Consider the following 22,837-nt stretch of genomic DNA (forward strand, 5'->3'; position numbering starts at 1 on the left):
ACGGGCGCATACAGCAGCGCTGGGGCCGATACCGCCTCCCCCCCCCTCACATGTAGCATCTCCTCGTGGCTGTGCGGGACCCCCGGCAGCTCCGCATCGCGGTCCGGGGGGGCGGGGAGAGAACCGGAGGAGTGGAAGCGCGACTGCTCGCAGGGCGAGGAGCAGCTCCGGGTGCCCGCAGCCCTGTGCTACCCGGGCAGTGCGAGGAGCAGAGAAGCCCTCGGCACCACCGCCGTGCTGTCACCGATCGCACTTATTTCAGCTGGCGTCTGTTGTCCCCGCTCCTCCTGCTGTGCACGGCTGCACAGAGCCCGGCTCCTCTCTGCCACCTCCTGGGGATGGCTGCTGACGTTCCCTCACGGCGACAAAGACATAGAGTTGCTGGAGTGTGCCCAGAGAAGCGCGGTGAAGCTGCAAGGGGTCTGGAGCACAGATCTGTGGGGAGCGTCCGAGGGGACGGGGATCGTGCAGTGTGGGCAGAGGAAGCTAAGGGGACCCCTCGCTGCTCCCTGCAGCTCCTGGCGGGGGATGGGGGCGAGGGGCAGTCAGCCTCTGCTCCCAGGGACTGTGCTGGGCACCTCTCTTGCTACGTTGAGCTGTCACCCAAATAAAACTGCACTCTTGCAGTTTTGTGGCCAAGAGATGAGTTAATTATTGTTAGAATCCAGAGCACCATCTGAACATCAAGTTACCTGCTGACTTCAGTAACTTCTGGTTCAGCAGTTGTGATCTTGAATACTTTTTCATAGTTGGATAAGTAGTAGCTGACGTTAATGAATGCAGCAGCCCGAGCTGTGCCTGGTGCTACAGTCTGAAGGCTTTGGGTATGTAGGATTGGTTGGTGACTGCTCAGGTTGGTGGCTTCCCTTCTCTGAAGGAGGACTGCGAAGCATATTTGCAGATGGCACAACCTGCATCCTAGCAAGGCACAAACCTCCTTGTGTGTCTTGGCTTCTCATCACTTTTCTGAAAGAAAGGAATCCAAACACATCCCAGTTACCTTTGGTGTTACCTTCACTTAACTTAAGCCTGGGGGCACCAAAGCGAGGCAGGAAGCAGCTGTCTGCATTCTGGGTGTCTGTATGGCTTGCAGCTGGCAGATCCGTTCTGTGTGATGAGATCATGATGTTTAGTGATGGTCAGGGCAGTCCCAGTGAGGATTCACAAAGTCCTTACTTCCAGGATTTAAAGCTCTCTGCAGAACCTGACAGCCTGTTCTGGGACGAGGAGGGAAGGCAGGCAGGCTGGGTGCTGAGGCAGTTGTCTCCCACACAGACCCTGCCCTGGTGCGGTGCAGTGCTGAACTTGCTGCCTGTGCCTGGCAGCCTGTGCTTCAGCACTGTGGGTTTGTTCTGCCTGAAAGTTTTTGTCTATGTCCTCAGCAGAAACGATGTGCAATGCTGTAATTTATTAAAGTTAGGGAAGTGTCTCCATCAGAGCGAGAAGTGCTGTTTGGAGTGGCAGTGGGCTACAGTTGTAACATACAGTACAGGAGGCACCTACGACTTTACCAATCAGTAACTCAAGCTTTGATGCCACCTTGGATTATTTCTTTGGTAAGCAGTCACTGACTTACTTGCACTGAAGATTATTAACCCTGAACATTAGCTATGTCCGGTGTAGGAGGCTATGGTGGCTGTGTCCTCTACCCCTTAACTCACTGTGAACGGCCATCAAAGTCACTGTGACACACAGCAGTGGCTCTGAACACAGTGCATGGTGTGATGCAAGCTGATAAAAGCCAGGTGCTGCATATTAAACAATGTTGGCAATGGCAAAGCAATGAATCTCCTGTAGGATATAGGGTTCTGGGTGGGCAGTGCCTTGATTTGGTAGAGTTGCTGGGATCTGTTGTGCGTTCTGTTCTGTTTTATGCTCTGTGAGTGTGCCCAGCTGAGGTGCTGCGGGTCCCCGCTGGGCAGCAGTAATGCTGCCTCGCAGCACGGCTGGACAATGGTCTTTGGAGGTCCCTGCCAACTCTTCCCCTCTCCTTGAGGAAGCAGGAAGTTTTTTTGGCTGTTGAGTTTGTGCTTTAGAAATCTCTGTGGTCAGAGTGAACTGCATTTTCACTGTCACGTGGGCTGTGAAATATTAGATGGAAGGAACCAAGTGGAATGGAAAGGAGCAGGGCTGGGGTTTCCCCTCTACCTCGATATGCAGTCATCAAGTTTACCACAGGCAAACACCCAATGGCATTGGTGTGATCTGCAGTCCTGAATGCAAATGCAAATAATGAATGAAGAGAATAATGCAGAACGCTTGCTGTAGTACCGGTGTTTAATCATGTTGTGTAACAGAGGGCACTGCGTTGTCTGCGTGGAGTTCAGTGCATTGCTGGTAGGCTGCCTGTGGGGTAGCTGTGGAACCCCAGGTAAATTCCCTGTAAATCCATCATCTCTTGCAGTCTTTTTTTTTATTATTATTTTTATTCTTTCCTTTCTTGTGTGTATTTCTGTGCCTGGTAATGCAGCTTAGCAATAGACATTCATCTTAGGTTATCCCATTGAAAGATATGTACTAGAGGTACAGAAGCATTTAAATGTAAAGCCAAAGAAACTTGTTGTGTAATTAAAACAGCACTTCATCTGTGTATGCAGGTGAAAGGTCAGTATGAATGTATTATGTACATATGATTGTATACATCTGAGAAATGCGAATGGATTTGGAATATTAAAAACATTAAGCCTCCTCCACATTGCTATTTGTCTTGCTTTCCACGGGGTGAAATAAAACAAGGTCGTGCTAAGAACTATTTATAAACAGACTAATTATGGAGCCTTTCACTTCTGGATTAACTCTCCTATCTTAGGTTCAGTTTTTAGAAGCACTGATCTTTGCATTTTGTGCTACGTAGCAGGATGAGGGCTGAGAGCTGACTGCTGCTGGGGGGTCGTTGCTGGGGGGGCCTTCAGATGTGGGCTGTCTTGTGCCTTGGTGCTGGTGCACTGCTGGGCACCAAGCTGCTATGTCCTACAGAAGTCCCTTCTTCCCAGTGTGTTCTTCATGAGGCAATGAGATGTTACTTTTGCATAATCAAACGGGCTGCTATCTGACAGAATACTGAACATGACAGCATTTTGTGCAGCAAACCATTGGGTAATCCTTTGTAACCAGCAAAAAGCTGTGACAATTGGGCTGTCAAGGGATCTCATGGCATCTGTGTTGACTTCATTTCAGGTTCCTTGCAGCCTACAACAGCCTTACGGACAAGCACCTGGCTGGGTATTTCAGCAATGCCCGGATAAGGAAGCATCTTCAGAGATCAGGGCTGGTGAGTCTGAAAAGTGCTTTTCTGAGAAGGAAAATAATTATGTTGTTAATTTTAATATTTCAACAATCAAAATACTGATGTTCTCTTGTTTACTTGTTAGAGGGATGTGTTGTCCTTGGTCAGAATTTGACCCATGCCAAACAGGTGCAGTGGTGCTGTGCCAGATTGAAGCCCCACGATCATGCTTTGTATCAGGCAGCATTGTTTAACCCAGACACTTCCCACTGCACTGTTATCCAGTGTCAGTCAGCAGGATCCACAGGGCTGTGGCATGTCGGGCTGGAAACAGAATGACAGGGAGCTGGGTATGACTGAGCTACATGCTGAGCTCTGTGTGCTGAGAGGTTGAAGGGTGATGTTACAGATGAGGAAATGCTTTGGCTCTTCTTGTTTAAATAGCCTTAGAGTTATTCTTCAAGTATTCAATGAAAAACTGAAAGATTTGGTAGAGGTAAATGTGCTGGATATTTTTTAAACGTAGTTGAGCAGTCTTGGGTGCAATTCAGGCAGATTTGAGTATTGAGCAGAGGCAGATGCAATCCTTACACTATAGGGAGGCATGTATTTAATTCCCCTCTGCTGAGCTATGAGGGGTAGCCTGTGAAGAGGCTCAGCTGAGGCCCTAACAGCCTCAGCTGTTAGGAAGTGTCACTGCTTCTCTCCTGCTCTCTTCATTTGGATGATTGGGTTCATGGTGAAACTGCAGTTCTGTGCTGGGAAAGTGAGCCTCAGCACCATGGCTGAAGCAGAGGTGGTAGCTAATGTGTAAGAAAGTAGTGCTTCTGGGGAGCTGCACTCTATTTAGAAAGATTTTAATTTGTTTTCCTTTTTACTTATGTTTTATTTTTTTATGGCAGATATCAAGGAGTGGAAGAATAATATCAGAGAAGGAATACCACCTAAATGCTAAGAAGAGGGACCACGAGAGACGTGTACAGGAGTCTGTGGCTCAGGCTGTATTGCTGAAGTTCCTTGACATGGAGGTATGCATTCACTGCTGGTGTGTAAGCCTCTTCTGCTGGCACTGGTGGCTGTTAACTCATACAGGATTGTTTTGTAGCTGTGCCCTCATGCTCCCGTGAAAGACTCTTCTCTGCATGGAAAAAGGGGAGTTCTTGTGCTTGGCATGTGTCACGTGAAATCCCTGTTGGCCCTTAGTTCTTATTCTGGGCACTGCCTCAGCCTTGCTGTGGTGGCTCACTTACTGCTTTAATACCTCTGTGGTGTTAAATAGGTGCAGAGTGTCTGAGATGGCTTTGTTTAATCTGGGGGATGAGCAATCCTGGGAGGAGCAAGAGGTGAAGGAGAAAGTACTGTGCTACTGCTATTGTCCAGGAGTACTTACCTTTGGGAGTAAAGGATTATGAGAAATCAGCTGGAGCTCTCGGAGTAATTTAGGCCTTATCTCCTTTTTCTACAGAATCAGAAGCATGCAGTGACTGCACAACACGCAGCGGTAAGTGATTTTTTCCAAAGAGCTCGTGCCGTTTTAAATGGAGATGAACAGAGATGCCACGTAACAAACACAAAGGTTGGAGCTGGAGAAGAATAGGAATGATAGCTTTAGAGATGCACCAAAATCCTCCTATTTCTTCCAGTATGTGATGACAAAACTAGTTACAATTAATAGATTATAGGATGATATCCACAGGGCTAATTTGTCTAAGTTCTTTTTCAAGTCATAATAATTTAAATATGGCTATTATTATTATTTATCTTATCTGAGTACAAAATTTGGGCACATTCCTGCTGTGTATCAAGGACACAATTGGTCCCTATAGCTCTAAAATTCTCATTTGTTCCCTTACCAGTGTTAAGATACAGAGGTGCAATGCAAATGAACTGAATCCCTTGCAGTTTAATAATAGGGTTCAGCAAGGGTAATGACGAGGGAGAGGGCAAGTGGTAGGCAGAACAGAAGCACCTCATTATGTCTCTTAATGAGATTCCTCTTTCTCTTACACTGATAGTGTCAACATCAGCTGAAAGTAAGAAGGAAACTTGAAAATTCTGCGAGGAAGGAGAGCGTGCAGAAAACCAAGGTAAGACTTGAGAGCTGCTAAAAGCTGGTGGGATGTGACAGTTCTGCTGTGTTAAATAACAGCCATAATGAATCAGGCCAGAGATTTATTGAGACAAGCGTCCTGTCTCTGTTGTTTAAGGAACAAGTAAACAGGCATGCAGAAGGTGATCCAGGTTACATCTTGTGTCCAGCAGTTCAGAAACTTCCATGCATGTGTCTGATTTCTTCCAAGTATACTTCTGCAAAATTCTTGGTTGTACATTTTAATGAAATAGCGTGATGTAGTCCTTATTTGCATTTCTGCACAATAACTCATTTATGTATTGTCTGATTATTCTATTCAATACTCCATTATTTGCAGTATGACAAAGTTAAAAAGTGCTCCCCTTTTACAAGACGTGTGGCTTTGCATGCCTTTCTAATATTTCTTCTCAGCATTTCAAGCTGAAGTGCCTCAGTCTATTGAATCTTTCATACACGAGGCTCCTCATTACTGTTAACACTGTTTTTTAACCTTTTCTAATTCTACTATTTCTGTTTTGAAATGACAAACCAGAACTGGATGAATAGTTTTAAGATAAGTGCTGTAATTCTTCCATCTTAGTAATCCTAGACACTGTCTGCATTAGATTGCTGCTGAGCACTGAGCTCACGTTGTCATTTGTTTGCCTCTCCACGTGATATTTACCAGAAACAGCGTGTAAGTAATGCAGAAAGGTTTCAGAGGTATCCTCTTTGGTGTCCTGTAGGTAGAGCTTGATTCTATGGTTGTTACTGCCATGCAAATCCCACAGAAATCAATGGTTCTTTCTATGAAGTCACCTGGACTCATAGGGAATTTTTTTTTCTCATTTCAGCTGAAATATCCTCAACATTTTGTTTCTTCATTAGGAGCCTGAATACATTGAGAAGAACATATTAGGAAGATAGTTGTTTCTTCGAGCAGTAGAAAAATGACATCAAATCTTTTAGAATTTAAGTAATACGTTTATGAGTAATAAATCAAGGGAAAAAAAAAGGAAATTTACTTGAAAAATACTCATCGCTCTGGTAACTGCAAAAAACATAATTTAATGGCTGAACCACTGCTAGAAAAATGGAAGCAGCACAGTTCTGTTGGGGAAAGAGTTTGATGAAAACATCCTGTTAAGGGATTCTGGACTGGAATAATTTTGACATAAACTAAAACTACTTTCAGTGAGCAATGTAAGGGAAATGCCAGTGGAAAAGTGCTCTCTGCCATGGTGCCACACTGGTACGCAAGGACCTGGCAGGAATTAGCAGTAATTCGGTTCTTACCTCAACCGTTCAGTGGAATTCCCCAAGTAACCAGTGTAAAAGGAAAGAAATGGCAGATGACAGAGAGAGGGAGACTTAGAGGCATAGCTCTCTTTTTCCAGAAAGATGGTCAGCCAATGTGGGGCTTTTGAGAAGAAAGACTAGGGAGGAACAGTGGGGCAAGGAAGTAATGGGGGCAGTCAAAGTTAAAAAAGAAAGAGACCTTCAACCACGCCAAGGCTGGGAGAGAAACAAGGCTGATGAACTGAATTTGGTTGTAGGGACTTGCAGAGAGAAGAAATGGAGATGGGAACAAGTCTTCTTCCTTGTTCTTCTCTCATTCTCCCCTTCTTCTCTTTGTTTTCTTTCTTTCCTTAGCAGATCTTCCACTGGGCCTAGGCAATTTGATTGTCATAACCACCCAATGAAAGACAGACAGCAGGCAAGTTCAAACATGGCTGTTATTTAGTACCTCAGAGACACACATTTTTGTTCTTCTAGATGGAACGATCCAGAAAATCAGTAGGAGATGCTAACCCTGTGCACTACCCCCACCCACCACTTGGTCCTAGGAATCATTATGGACGCCATCCCTTAGTGGTTGGAGAACCACCTGCTTGTTCACAATTGGTGAGTTTCACCAAGTACTTCATATGCTGTAATGTAAGTGCACATGAACAAAAGTGTGCACATATACCTGTAACTTCTGTGCTTAATCTAGGACATAGACTGCCCTGATTGTTGCATGCAGGAGCCTCATCCTTTACTTGTGGTGGAGCTGATGTTGCAGGAATGGCACATGGGAATGTGTAAAAATGTCTTTGCTTTGTGATAAATCTGTTTTAATCTTTCCCTTTTATCTGCCACATCGGCCAAGGTTAAATATGTATCAATGCATTAATATTATCATCAAATGCTGTGGCTATAGGCAAGTCTATGTATGTTGTAAAATCCTGACATCAGTGGAGGTCTTTTAGAAAAAGAAGCTGAAGAGGTGGAATAAGACTAATGCTCTTTCCAGAAGTCTGTGCTTTGGAGCTCTGACTCAGAATCTCCCTACTCTCTGTTAGCAGGCAGAGAGGAAATGTTAATATACTCAGGAAATACAGTGATCCCAAATCTAAGGACAAAGGCCAAATATACACTCCAGTTTTTTACTGGTTTTCCATTTCAGTGATTTGTGGTGATATTTAGTCCTGAATGACCTTCTCCTCTCCATCCCTTGCAGAGGGCTCCTGGACCTGTAGTTGGTTATAGTGATGGAAATCCTTCTCATCAACATGGATCCAAGGAGTCAGCCTTTTTTGAGGCAGTAAGTGAATTTTTAATACATTTTCTTAGATGTTAACATTTTACTTGATATTCTGGATGAAAGAAAAAATGTCAGAGAAATGCTGAGAATAGAACAAAGATGAAAATGCTTTTATTGTTCATTTTCTCAGCATTCATATATTCAGATCATCAAAGCAGAACATATTGCTACAGTTCCTATGAGTTCCCTGCGTTTTCTTCAAGGCTGTACTGTGAATGGACGGTAACAGTTTTTGGACATTCAATTAGAGATTGCTAAGGGATCTGTCTCTTCAGGTCCAGAAAGTGCTAGAAAATTAAATTTCCCAGAGGTACCTGAGCACCACTCGTCAATTCTGATAGTCTCATCAGCGCTGTGTTTTTCTCCTGTATGGTGCTGTTCTGCAATGGAAACTATATTTTGAGATTTTCTAGCTGTTTTCTTTTTCCTCTTTTAGACTTCTTCCCAACGACCAAAGACAGCTCCAGGAATTGCGCGTTACCCATTTCGACTTCAGCCACTCCACAGCTGTGCTGCAGTAGAGACTGTTCCAAAGAGTTCAAGATCTAAGCAGAAGTGCCACATGCTTGAAAATAATCAGCAATTTGATACTGGGGTGAGACCATATTTCATTTTGAAAATATATGATGCTTGCAGTTCTAAAAATGTTACTAAATGTAAAGAGCAGTTAAACCATGGTTTGCTTGATATGCTCTGTAGCTATTTTTGAATGACCTATTTAACGTTTACCTTATTGTTGTTGTTGCAGCAGGAGAGAAGTGGATTGAGACTCAGGAACTCAATGGCATATGCGACTATTAAATCCCCGTACCAACTCCCTGTCATTAACAACTATCTGATACCTGCGCCACCTTCTACCCTGCAAAAAGGATACAGGAGTGTAAAGGCAGTGAGAAATGAGATGTCCAGAAGGAGACAAATTCATCCCATCACTGCACCAAATGGCTTAAAGCAACTTTTAAAAAAGGTAGGTTGGCTCAGTCTACTTCTCTGTTTATGTGCAGATATATCACATTCCTAGCAGACATACTCAGACCTTAAGCAAAATTTAGGAGTGTATGAAAGTTTCATATTTTACATAAGATCTCCAGCCAGTTTTGGCTCCTGGAAGTAAAGATGTAGGAATAAAGGATTGGAATGGACTTCTATGGGTCATTAAATTTGGTCCCTTCAATCGCGGGCAATTCAGTACTATGGATTTTCAGTCCAAAATCTTTTCTTGCCTTTCTGAGCGCTACAGAACACTTCATTTTAAGCAGCTCAAGGCCTGTCTTAAAACAATGGAAGTCTCAAGTGCAAGTGGCATGCGTGTGATCTTTGTGTTCACCTTTTGTTATGGTTGAAAACTGAGTTGGTTTTTGTGTATTTTCTGCTGTAGAATTCTGGAGAAGTCCTGAAACCCTCATTACGCAGCAATGCATATGTTACCATGATCTTTCTGGGAAGAAGTGTGCATTTATCTCACAGTCATTCTGATTATAGAGATGAAATAAAAGTCTATCAGCAGCATTGTGGAGGAGAAAATCTTTGTGTCTACAAAGGCAAGCTGTTGGAAGGAGGTAAGGATAAAGAATGGAGGAGTTCATATTGATACTGGCAACTTTTTGGCTAAAACATTGATGTGATATTAAAGTGATTACAGCTGAGTTCAGTCTTGATATGTGTGCATCCAGGGACTTCATTGCATCTGCCTCTGACCTAAATCTGGATCTACTGCTTCACAATTGAATACGAGGTTACAATTCCTTTTGCAAATTATCATAGTGTTGATGATGCAAGGAGTTCAAAGAACTAATTTAACAAAGTATTGTGGCTTAGATTAATTTTGTATAGATATGTATGGTTAATGGAGTAGTTGTAGCAGCAGACTGTCCTTAAATCCAGGTTATCTTTTTCTGACTTGCTACAATACATCAGTACGTGTTGTTTACTCCAGAAGGAAAAATACCTAGCGAGAGCCCAGTTCCCATCTCTTTTATGTGAATGTAACTCCATCAGTTTCTTTAGAGTTGCTCATATTGATCTATCTCATCAGTACTCTGTCCTGGGAAGTTAGGAAGAGGAAATGACTGGGAGATTTTCACTGGTGAAGAAGAGAATTACGTGCCTCATTCTAATTCACAGAACTTGCTGTGTCTGGATCTGTCTGTTCACTGAATAGGGGAAGATGGTGCAGGGTTCCTTGTGCTTCAGTCTGTCCACGGGGGTTATGGATGCACAGCAGTGTGCCCATGGATCTGGCTCAAAGATCTTCATTGTAGCTTTGTCCCAGACATAAAAAGGTGTCCTTTGTGTGTGCTTCTGTTACCCTGAGCCACATTCACGTATTTTTCACATTCACACAACCTGACATATGACCTTCTCCCTGCTGGGGTGTGCTCAGTTTGCTTTGAAAGGATGCTATGAGCTGAAGTTGAAGGCAGTACAGCCCAGTCTCTCATGGCTTGAAACTGGGCAGCAGCATCAGTGCCCTTAAGATTTAGATGCCTAGCAGTGCCCCCACAGAGTGGACTGAAATGACTCCAGAAATTGTATCTGTCAGCTGCTTAGTGTTGCTCACAGTAAGACCATGTTACTAGAGGCCTAGAGCCACTAATATTGCAGCAGTACTGACCTAGAACCTGGACTGCACCCTGTGAGGTGCTGCACTGTGATGGACATGTGTATTGCACTGCAGGAGCTCAACATACTGCTGCTCTGTACCACATGAGCACTTCGGGATCCTAAACGTTCTATGGTTAATGTACATACTCCTGTAAAGAAGTGGCAAAGTCAGGTGTTTTTTTTGAGACGAAAGGCTCTGGTTTCTCTTCCTGCTGTAGCAGTGGGTAGCCAGGCTAGTATTAGCTTGTCACACATGTGTCCATCCGCATAGTCCTGAGTTGGAAAGAGGTAAGACTATTGCATTCAGAGGAGGGTAGTTTTACCAATTAATTAATACTGCTGAGAATAGAGGAACCTGACCTGGAACAGCTGTGTGCTCTGGCAATGATGCAGTTGGAGCCTAAAAACATAGTGGGCTGACAGTAAAGCACAAACTAATTCTTTGACCTCTCTCCTTTCCATGGTTTCAGAGACCTTTCAGTTCACCTCCAGGAGGCACCATGGTTTCCCATTCAGTCTCACCTTTTTTCTCAATGGGATGCAAGTGGACAGGTTGAGCTCTTGCTGTGAGTACAGACATCAGAAGCACTCCAGGCTTGGAGGCAGATACGGATACTTTGGATTTCTGAATGTGGAGGGAGCATCTCCTTGCTACAGGTGTGGAGACAAATGCGCTTTGTTCATGAAGTGTTATGAGCTCAGTTCTTAGAGTGTTGTTTCCTTGTTATTAATCTTTCCGGTGTACCACAGCTCTGTAGAACCTGGTTGGTTTCTGAACACCTCTAGGAAAATGCATAACTGAGCTGTACCCTTCAAAGGCCTGCATTCAAGGATGTTGTAGCAGAAATACTAAGTCACAGCTTGATCCAGTGGAAGGCAGAGCCAGCCCAGGGGAGCTCAGGTGCATGCACTGTACCTGAGTGACCAGAAGGGCTGGAGCCAGGATCTATCCCTTCCCAGCCCTCATTTAAAGTTTTGCAGTAGAGGTGAGGGAAAAATTGAACAGATATTTTAAATAATCTAGATTCATTCTCTTTCTTTGCCCACAGTTATTTCACTCCGTTGACAAATTAAAGAATCTCATCATAATAGAGCCTAGGTTATCACATTATTTGGTGTTAAAGCAGAAACTGGATCCATCACACCTCTAACATGGAACTTCTCTCCCCTTCTTAGTGGTTTTATCTTTGCAGAACATGCTTGGTGTGATTTGAATTAGTCATAGAATCATAGAATGTCCTGGGTTGAAAAGGACCTTAAAGATCATCTAGTTTCAACCCCTCTGCTGCAGGCAGGATTGCCAACCACCAGACTAATGCTCACTTCTGAATATTTTAATCTGTTTAAAACTCTGTTGTGGGGGTATCCTTACTGTCCTTAAAGGGAGATCTGTTTCTGTGGAGCATGTGAAGATTTGAGAGTGCTTCTCAAAGAGAGTTGTTATCCATATCCTTGTTGTCTGAGAGGTGAAGTGGAGGCAGATATGTAGCCAATTCCACATCTGGTAATGAGCTGAATAGATCACTGTCTGCTGCTTTTCCATTGTGCACTGACAGAATAATGTGACATTTTCCAATTCTCCCTGTGTTTTTTTTTTTTTTTTTTTTGTAGGTGTATTATTGCAATGGGTCTGGACAAAAAGCCATCCCCTCCCAAGAGGGAGACAGAGGAGGACTGTGAGGACAAGCAAGTGGACTCCTGTAAAGATGGGGATCTCAGTGAGCCAAGCAGTAGCAGTGTTGTTCAGAAACCAAGCAAAGAATCAGTGCTGGTCATCTTACCAAGACAAGAAGCAGATGTGGAAACCATTGAGGACAAAATGGAGACCAGACAGGATTACGGGAGAGAAGAAGGGACAAAACTATCCAATTGTGAGACTGAAGATAGTCAGGAAGATACTGGTAAAAATGGTACAATATTCTGAAACATGAGTGTGAGATGAAAAATAGCAGAGGCTGATTGTGGAGATACGTAGTTGTGGGACTGTGGGCCTCCAACTTCATCTGAAGAGCATACCTCACGTGTGAGAAATGTGCTGAAGTTGGGTCAGTGGACAATAACTGTATTTAGGCAATATATTTAGTGGGGCTCCTTTCTTCCAAGTAACAGAATGAGAGGCTTTTGCAAGAGCCAAGAAGGCAAGTCAGGCAAGTCAGTGAGGCTGAAATGAGAGCCTGAGGTGGATGGGAAAGCAGGTGGAAAGTGAGGTACTGCAAAAGGACAGCAGTGGAGACAGAGAATGGCAGCAGGTGCAGAAGAGCAGGAAGAAGAAATGAGACTGTGTGTGGGTAGGGATCCAGTGAGTGGCTGCTGGGGGTGGAGGACTGTGTGCTTCCTGATCCTACATGGTGGGGACGGGTTTGGGAGAGGCAAATACACCCTAGATGATGGAGCTCAGGGAGCATTTGGACAGTGCTCCCAGATATAGAGTTTGGATTTTGTGTGGTGCTGTGTGGAGCCAGGAATTGGGCTCGATGAAATTTGTGGATCCCTGCTGACTCAGGTTGCTCTAGGATTCTGTGCCTGCTCCAGTCAGTGGAGCCAGCTTACCTTTCTGGCTGCCTCTGACACTGGGACAGCTGTCCTTTCCTGAGCACTCCTGCTGACAGACGTAGCTGGTGACTGTGCCTCTTTTGTTTGAGTCCCACCTGATTTCTGTTGAATGAGATATAAGAAGGAAGACCAGAGAGAGTCTGCCCTTGCTGTAATTTTCCCTAAGGGCCGTCTTCATGTGTCAGGCAAAGATAATACTGGCAATATGAAAATGATGTGCAGCAGCTCCGACTTCATGCTGAAATCGAGCCACTGCCCAGTGCCACCGCACAGTCTGTTTTGTCATTGGTTGGTATACACCAGTGGTGTATCCATCTGCCCCTAAAGGAAGAGACAGATGGCTCCCCCTGTTCTTTCACCTCACCCCAGTAAAAAGCCTTTTTTAAGAGTATGTCTTACTTGGAGAGGAGCTTTCATTCCTACCTCCTATTCTCATTTTGCTTTCCTAATTCTGCAGTGCTACTGCACAGCATCCTTGTAATTCCTGGTGAATGTTTTTGTGGATAATCAGGCCTTTTCCTTATGGTATGCACCTTCCTGAGATAGCAAAGACCCTGCTTCCAACAGTGCTGTTGGAATCTCAGTTGATTGTTAACACAGAATATAAATCTATTTATCCCTTAATCCTCTTAGTCTGGATAATTGTTTATTTGCTTAATTGCTTCTGCATCAGATGCTCTTCACCTCTGTCTTTGGTATTCTGTCGCTTCAGGACTTTTAAAAAAATAGTGGTGGAAAGAGAAAGTAGTGAGCAGTTATGGTGAAAGGTGAGGAATGATGGCCAAGAAGGGCAGCTGGTGTGTCAGCAGTGGCTGTTCTCTGCAGTGTAGAGGTGTTGCCTCTGCTGTGCAGTGAGCTGGTGCTAGCAGCAGAACTGCTGAACTGTCAGTGGAAATCATGGCATCACTGTGCATTCTGCTGTCTGGGGTTTTAAGTAGTGCAGCCTTCTCTGGAAAGTATGCTTTAATGTATGTACATGAAGACAATTTTTACCTATAGATCAGAGCAAAGTTATCTGTTGTATGGTACAATTGTTGGGCCAGCAGCCTGGGATGAAAGCCAGACCCTGCTGATGTGAAAATGACAGTTCTGCTGAAAGCTTCATTTCTTCACTGGGATTTTCACCTGGGAACTGAATGAGTGTATTAGAACTGTGTGAGAACAGAATGTTGTGCAGCACCCTTTGGCTGGGTTTAATTAATTCACTTTGTAAGCCACTTCTTTGTTAATTAGCCATGTCAAGCCACATTTATCTTAATTCCTTGTTACTGTATATCATCTTTCTCCACTGTTCTGTGTTACTTCTGTTATTTTTTATTTCAACAAGCTTTTCTCCTGTAACAAGAGACTTAATTTTTTATTTCTAAGTTTGCCTGACTCTTCTAGACTTCTCAGTGGCTAATGTTTTTTTAATTTATTTTGATTTTAATATATTAATTATACTTGTTACATCATTCAGTAGCTTTATTGCATTTTTACTACTCTACCTATGAAGAACATGGTGCTTTTCTATGATAATGTACTCTTGTAATTCCTCTCTCTGCTCTTAGATTCTCTCATGACTTCTAAAAGGAGCGAGTAAGCACAAAGGGAAAAGAAAATTAATGTAGTTAACCTCCATCTGCTGAAAAAGAACTTCAGGAGCTGTGAATTCCATCTCTTGTCTCACAGTATGATTCTTTTATTTTAGAATATGATGAAGATTTTGAAGCAGACAAAGAAGTTAATGAAGAAGGAAAGACTGGTGATCAAAGGAATGGAATGTCAAAGTCATCCCCAGATGATGAAGAACAGAATTTAGACTATGAAAAGGAGAGTAAAAACACATCACAGAAGGTACTACAGGCCTCTGACAGTGAGGAAGATAAAAGTGATGGATATTCTGACAGCACCTCAGAGAGTGACAAACAAGGTCAGCTTTTTATATAATGAAGTTCACAGAAGTTGACCTGATGCTTGTTTTATATTTTGTATACGTTCAGTAATGTATGTTGAGTCAGTGTGGGAAAGACTGTGTAGCTGCACTGGAATTGAATTGGTAAAAGCTATACTATCTGTTCCTATCGGTTCCACTATCTGTCACTGGACTGTGGCCAGATCTGCAGGGCACTGTAAGTGTGTGCCAGCTCACAGCAGACACTGCTGAAATATTTAGTTGCAGAAGTGAAGGTGGTGCCAGTCAGCAGATTAGCTCTAAATATTGTGGGCAGACAAACACGTAATGATTGCTGGCATCCATGAAGCTATGACCGTTACACCTCCTGAGGATGTGTGCTTTGATCTGAAGTGTCACCAGAGCACCTGAAAGAACACCTTGGATTTTAGAACTATAGTCTCCAGTGACTGAATAATTGGAACCTCAGCTTTGTTCTCTGCTAGATCACTGCCACTATTGTGGTTTATAGAGGAAAACACTGTCACCTCAGCTCTCTGTGCGGCTTGCAATGGTTAGGCAGTGTTTGAGGGTTGGGGTGGAAGGGCCCTCACAGCCCCCCTGGCCCCACCCCTGCCACGGGCTGGGTGCCCTCCCCAGCTCAGGCTGCCCAGTGCCTGTCCATGGCCTTGGGCACCTCCAGGCCATTCTAATTCAAGTCTGTCAGTGAGTAAGAGTGAGTCGGTCTGAAGTTCTGTGGTTCTTGATCCAAACGTAGGCACAAAAGTGTGCAGTGAGATGTTCTAGACCATTATTGTTACTAATTCAGAAAGATTAAGCTATTCCAGAATATTATAGTTTATACTTTATATATATATGTATGTATTAGCATATGTATATATATATATATATATGTATATATTACTTTTTTAGCATGTATATATATATAATTCTCTACTATTCAGTTTTTTTAATCAGCCCCTGTAAGGTCCAATGTTTCACCTCTTGTCCTTCATGCCTTCCTGGCTGTGCATCTTCACGAATAAGCAAAATTTTCTGACAGTTTCTCATTTATTAGACCAACAGTACAGGAATTCCATTCACCGCACGGTGAATAAGCGAAAGTGAACTTTCTCTTCCACATGGCATGGCAGTTTATTTCTCTCAATTTCTCCTCTATGGCACTGTGTGATCCTGAGCTGATTTAGGTGCCTCTTGCTTGTCATAGTATGCTAGGACTTCTCCATTTGCTGCTTTTTAAAATATGAATTCATTTATATTCCTTACGTTTGCCGGTCCTAATTTGCAAGCTCTTTTCTCAAGTTGAACGTGAACATCACTTTCATGTTTTTGAGATGAAATGAAGATGGTACAGGCACTTGTGGAAGGTGTTGCAGGTCAGAGAAAAATCTTTTGGATGAAGTATAATTAGGGATTTGATTTAGTAGTTTAGTGGGTAGGGATGGTGATACGAGGATGGTTGGACTAGATGATCTTGTAGGTCCTTTCCAACCTAATGTACCTATGAGTCTATAATACCCAACATACACTCAGGTCGTGTGCTTAAAAAAAGTGTAAGAAAGGGACAGGAACACAGTGCTGCTGCCCCACTGGGTTTTCCTACCCCTGTTAATAACTGGTCTCAACAGTGGACTCTTTTGCTTAGTGGACCTAAGAGGCTTTTTCTTTGAGTTTGGTTATTTGTTTTTTGAATCCATGCGAACTTTGGACTCTGGCAATGCCCAGTAGAGCAACAAATTGTACTGTACAGCTAAATGTTTCTGGATAATTATCACTGTTTATTTTCCTGAACATTTACATTTATGGATTTCATTTGGTGCTCCACTTGTATTACAGGACACAGTGGTCTTCCAGCTCTGCTTGAGAGCTGTGACTGCGCTGAAGGACTGTTACAATTTTTTAAAACTTTTTTCAAATTGTATTTACAGGGATTTTTGGATGTGTATTTTTGTGTGGTTGATGTTGCTACCCATGTTCATTTCCATTATCAGAAAAAGAACGATGTTGGATGGCTTTGATTTTAACACTAGTACATTTGGACAGTGCTCTTCTATTACTGTCTTTGGAATTCTGTCTCTGTATCCTCACATGGGTTAATTCAGAAGTTCACATCAGGCACACATCTGTCTGTAGCCAATGAATGCAAATATTTTTAGTAACAAATACTGAAATGAATTTGTTTGCAATTTCTAGAGAGGAGCTCTGCAGGCTCTCTGTCATCCACCAGCACTCAGGATAGCAGTGAAGATGACTCTGATGCTGAAGAGATGAATGAAAATGTTAAGGGCAAGGAGAAGTATGATATTGAACAAGCATCTCATGGCACAGCACATGCACAGCGTGGAAATGAGAATGGAGAAGATAAACTGTTCAGAACAGAGGACAGTCAGGAAACTTTCTCTTTGGAAGAGGAAGGAACGGATGAAGCAGGAAAGACCAAAGCAGAAACTCTGACATCAAGGGAGAATACTGAAGCTTTTCATGAAAGCATAATGGCAATACAGCATCAAAGTCCTGATGTTACTGGGGAAGTGGAACAGGCCGGGTCCGTAGAAAGTAACATAAGGGGAGAGGAGGAGAAGAATGTGATTAACAGATGGGACAGTGGGGAGAAAAATGTTCCCGTGCCATTGGAAAACAATATGATGGAAGTGGAGGATAGAAATGAAGAGTCTCCTCAGAGTGACAAAGAAGATGGTGAGTACAGACCCTTTGCAGATCTTTGTTGTGATCGGTGCATGCAGGCACTGCTGTATTGGTTTGTATGTCATGGTCATGCATAGCCACACTCAGCACAGACTATTTTCAAGGTGCTAAAATACTCTGCATTCCTGTGAGATAAATAACCAGAATGTACCCAGGGAGCTCTTCACAGCTTCCTTGCCATTCTTTGGACACACTCCGGTGCCCCGATGTTTCCCTTGCAGTGAAGGGCTGACTGTGAAGCACCACAGTCATTGCAAGTATAGAGTGGAAGGTAACTTCCCAACCTACCTAGAGATAAGTAGGGGACTTCAGTCACCTGTCTTAGTCTGGGGAAGTGAGGAATAATCAGAACTGCAGTTAGATCAATAATTAGAACTGGAGCTTAAAAGAGAAAAATGTATTTAAAAAAAAACAACAACAAAAAAGCAGTTACAGAACAAATAGAATTGCATGTCCTTTAGTCAGTGTTGCTTCTTGTTTCAAATACCTCTGTCCTGACAGAAGTACCTTGCAGTTCTGTGAACATGTTCTGGAAGATGGCTGATGTATATCTCAGTAGGTGCTCCTGCCTGAATTTCTCCCCCCACTCTCCACTTTTTCTAACAGTTGTTTCCATTTGATGTTAATCTGCTTCAGAAAAGGAAAACCTCACTGGTACCAATCACTGCAGTGACAGCACAGACCTCCAGCTCAGCTGCGAGAGCTGGACTCGGTCCTTCTTGCTCTCTGATGGTTTCTCTTCCTTGCTGCTTTTGTCATTTTGAGCTAGTTTCTGCAGATGGTAAACAAGCACAGGAGGAGATAACAGAGGCGACAGGAAATGACCATCATGTGACTTCTGAACCTGAATATAATGATTTTTGGGAGGAGGAGGAAGTAGAGAATGCAACGAGTGCAGAGTGCGATCCCAGCGAAGCTGAGGCTGCAGGTCAGGGACATGGATTGAGCTGTATTAACCTGAAGTCTTTTCTTAGAAGTGTTGGCCTTTTAACTTTGCTTTCTGGGCTTTCAAACCCTCCCTTGTGCTCTTTTCTTTCTCAGCTTGCTCAACCAGTCATCTTGAGCTGCCACACGTAACTGCTGTGTTCTCAGCAGTGACAGTGACCCTGGGTAAGGAAGGCCATGAAAACACTGCCTGAAAACAGCTGAGGGGGGTGAATCTTTGAGTAGGTTTCCCTTGTTTCTGTGGTATGGGCCATTCTGGAGAAGCGTGGTATCAGGACAGGTGGCATGGGGCTGCTTACATGGGATGTGAATGACAGAACAGGAATGAAACTGAACTCCACACCTGACCTCATGGGCCCAAGATGGGGTTCAGTGGTGTGTGCGGCTGCCCAAGCAGAAAGCAGTCATTGTGCAGTGCAGCAGTAGTGCAGGAGAGTGAGTCCAACAGGGAGAGGTGATGTGGGACAAAAGAGCCTTTTCCTGGCACAGGAGAGGCATTGCTCCTCACTCCCTTCAGTGGCACAAAACATTTGGTTTTCTAAAGAACCGCAGTGTGCTATGCTTGTGGCAAAGCATGGCTGTGGCACAGCTGGGTGTGACCACTCAGGGACGGGTCCTGGAGCACTGAACTGAGGGAGCAGTGCTGTGAGATTCCCAGGGGTGGGCAAAGGCCTGCAGTTATCCCCCCGTGTAGTTGTGGAGTCCGTGGGAAGCAGTTACCCACTGCACACAAGCACCTGAGCATTTTCCTTCCCGTTTATGCATATCTTACATGAGCAATTCATTGCCTGTTTCTGAATTTCTGTATGTTACAGTCGTGCTTTTAAGTATGTCACATGCACCCCTGAGCCCCCCTGGCAGGCAGTGAGGAGGGAGAGGGCAGAACAGGCAGAGCAGAACACGTTGTGCATTGTTGTTTCTGCTTACATTAACTATGCCCAGTGCCTGCATGGCAGCACTAGCAGCCAGGTCACAGTGCAGTGCATGAGGAGCAGCCTCAGCCTCCTGTCACTGTGCTGGTGTCCCCCTCATTGCTTGGGAGAAATCGCACCTCTGAGAGTAACCCTGTCAAACAGCCTCACCATTAAGGGCTCACAATGCAATGAATGTTTTGTTTCTCAGCAGCAGCCGGTGGAGCTGTCCTGGCAGATGGAACTGGAGCACCCGGCACGCAGTTCCATGCAGATGTGGAAGTGGCACATGGGGGGCAGGACTGTGGGGGGGACGAAGACTATGCTGCTGAGCAAGGGCACGTTGGCACTGACTGCAGTGGGCATGGAGTGGCATGGGCAGGAGAGCTGCAGTCTGAGGAAGAGGCAGCAGACCAAGTGCCCATGGGGCATCTGCTTGTGGATGGCTTGACACCCACCAGCGGGGAAATGGCAGAAAGTGATGCTGAGGAGGAGCCAGGGAAGGGGATGGAGCCTTTTGCAGAGGGTGAGGATCAGGATGCTCCCACAGATCTAGGGGAGAACACAGGGCCATGGAAGAATTCAGCAGGTGAGGGAGAGGAGCAGGTGGACATGGGGGCACTGCCAGCTGTGAGAGAAGCCAGGGGGGTCACTGGAGGAGAGTGGGCTGTGGATGGGGCCTCAGGGGAGCAGAGGATGATGGGAGCAGCAGTGCCTGTGTTGGGGGAGATGGTGCCTGAGGGACAGGGGGCTGTGAGGGATGCAGACCTGGCAGAAGGGATTGTTGAGGTGAGTGACTCTGCAGCAGTGTGGGCTGCAGAAAAAGCTGCTTTTGAAGGGCAGAATGCTATGGAGGAAACTGGGTCTCTCCTGGAAACATTAGGGGATACAGAATTTTTCATGGGAAAGGAAGAGATCTTAATGCCAGATGAGTTTTCCCAGCTGAAATTCTCATGGGAAGAGCAGGTGGAGATGGATGCCCTTGAGACAGCAGCATCTGAGCCTGACAGACCACCAGAGGGGGAAGGCAGCTCTCAGCCAAGAGCAGAGGAGATAGAGGAGCCTCAGGACTCAGGGTGGGGCCCTGAATTACACACAACACCTGGGCCAGAGGCTGGGGTGGGTGCTGGAAGGGACCCTGCCAGTGGAGGGTCATCTCCATTGGAGCAGACAGCAACAGAAGAGGATGAGGAGGGCTCAGCAGTAGAGCTTTTGAGTGGAAACTTGTCTTTGGGCAGCACTGAAAAGACAGAAGGAGCAATGGCAGAAAAATCTGATGGGGTGGTGATGGGGTCGTCTGGAGACAGAGCCAGAGATGAGCCAGGACCTGGAGAGGTGGGGGGAGCAGCAGAGCCACAAGAGCAGGTGGCCATGGGGCAGGGGATGCTGGAGTGTGGTGCTGGTGGGGAGCAGGGGCTAGAGCTGTGCCTTGAAGAAAACACCCTGAGGAAAGAGGCAGAGGCTGCGTTGAAAGGAGCTGTGGGTTGCTCTGGCGCACAGGAACAGAGGAAGGGGAGTCCTGAGCGAGGGAGCACGGCCACAGTGAGGTGAGTGCTGCCTGTGCCCTGCTGCACCTTCTTCTTGGGGCTGGTGGGAGCAGAACACCATGTTGTGTTGCTGTTCTGTTTGTTGTACTCCCTTAAGTACCTGCCACTGGTATCTGGGGCATGGGGGGGTGAGATATGCTTCTGTGCAGCTGATTCTGCATGCTGATGTGGTCCTGCAGCCCCAGGGTGAGCTCAGCACAGTGCTGCTGGGGCTGATGCCTGCCTGTCTCTGTCCCCTCACCTTCTGGCAGCATCATTCTTCCCCAGCACTGCTGCTGCGCTCATCCCTGTGAGCCCTGTGCTGTGGGTCAGCACGCAGACTGCTTCTGGGTCTCTCTGGCAGCTAATAGGAGGAAATGTCATGCAGAGGTGTATTTGTGCATCGGTGTAGTGCGTTTTCAGTAAAGTCAAACATCTTATTGCTTCCTAGGATGTAGTAAACCTGGATGCAGTTTGTCATGTCCCAGGACAAGGAAGAAACTCCTCTAAGCCTTCTCTTCAGCTTCCTCTATGCTTCTTCCTGCGATGTTTGCACCAATCACTGATTTTTGCCCTTTGGATGTTCTATATTACAACACAGTACCTTGGCCGTCAGTCACAGCTCTGCAGTGTGTGAGCCTGTAACCACCAGCAGTGTCCTGCAGCTGCCACCCTTGGCTTCTCCAAAACATGGAGCAGTACTGCACTGAGTGCCCCCTCCTAACTGCACCCTGTGCCACTGCCAGCCTACAACTGTGTGTTTGAGTATATGTGCTCACCTCTGTCTCCTCTCCGTGTGTTCGTGTGTTATTTGGCTTTCTAAACCACAAGCTCCTCACCGTGCCGTGGAGCTGTGACCTCACTGCTGTGTGACCACGGTGGTTTGGTTCTGCTGTGGGGTTTGCAGCCGTCGCTTCAGGAGTGTGCTCGTACCCTCAGCATGTCACACCTGCACGTGTGAGGCAGCTCTCTGAAACGTTCTCAGTGCTCACAGGATGAGCTGGGCTGCACCGGATGGGATTTTCAGTCTTTTGTGTGCACAGCCGGGGCTGCACCCCTACAGGGCCCTGCTGAGCTGGGGCTCCTGCAGGACACGCTGCGCGTGGCACCAGGCTGTGTGCCCGGGGAGGTATGGTCACTTGAAGGGACACTGGTTTGTTCTGATGTAATGACCTATTCCTGGTGTGCTTGTCCTCAATATAACAATTTGAAATATTGCTGTTGCAGGCATTGCTGTTCTTAAAAGCAGGATAAGAACTCTCAGTGTCTTGTTCCGTATGACTATTTCAGCGTGCTCCTTTGGCCTCTCTGGGAATGGCACAAACAAATTCCATTCCTGAATATGACTTCTAGGATGCATTGTGATAGGATGGTGGGTGCAAGCTGGGACATAGGAGGTTCCACATAAATGTGGCAGAAAACTTCTTTAAGGTGGGAGTAAAGGAACATTGGGACAGGCTGCCCAGGGCGGCTGTGGGGCCTCCTTCTCTGGAGGCATTCAAACTGCCTGGACGTGCTCCTGGGTGCCCTCATCTATGTGTTCCTGCTCTGGCAGGGGGTTGGACGAGATGCTCTTTTAAGGTTCCTTCCAATCCCCAATATTCTGTGATTCTGTTCAGTAGTTTACATTTTGCAGAGTTTTCTAATGTGTTGGTAACTGATCTGCTATACAGCGTGCTTTCCCCTGAAGCCTGGTGCTTCTTCAATACAGACCAATTAATGAAGACATTGCTCTTTTCAAGGTGCCAGCTATTTTAATTGCCATTAGAGCTGTATACAAGCACTTGGCCTTACAAAGAGTTTTTCAGACTGTA

At 45.3% G+C, this 22,837-nt stretch overlaps 1 protein-coding gene across 1 annotated transcript; it reads left to right on the plus strand.

Annotated features, from left to right (window-relative positions):
• Positions 1–338: 338 nt before the first annotated feature.
• On the plus strand, positions 339–21,618 carry ERICH3 (glutamate rich 3). The gene is made up of 18 exons (XM_065745758.1): positions 339–544; positions 3,178–3,271; positions 4,129–4,254; positions 4,692–4,727; positions 5,242–5,313; positions 7,074–7,202; positions 7,801–7,884; positions 8,321–8,479; positions 8,633–8,851; positions 9,263–9,443; positions 10,959–11,145; positions 12,100–12,398; positions 14,732–14,953; positions 17,129–17,632; positions 18,411–18,569; positions 18,683–18,751; positions 19,709–21,044; positions 21,475–21,618. Exons 1-18 carry the CDS (start codon positions 339–341, stop codon positions 21,479–21,481), a joined length of 4,089 nt encoding a protein of 1,362 aa, XP_065601830.1. The 3' UTR covers positions 21,482–21,618.
• The last annotated feature ends 1,219 nt before the right edge of the window (positions 21,619–22,837 follow it).

Source organism: Cyrtonyx montezumae, unplaced genomic scaffold (genome assembly GCF_038088225.1).
Source record: "Cyrtonyx montezumae isolate F1298 unplaced genomic scaffold, pur_monq_1.0 scaffold_1, whole genome shotgun sequence".
NCBI lineage: Eukaryota > Metazoa > Chordata > Aves > Galliformes > Odontophoridae > Cyrtonyx > Cyrtonyx montezumae.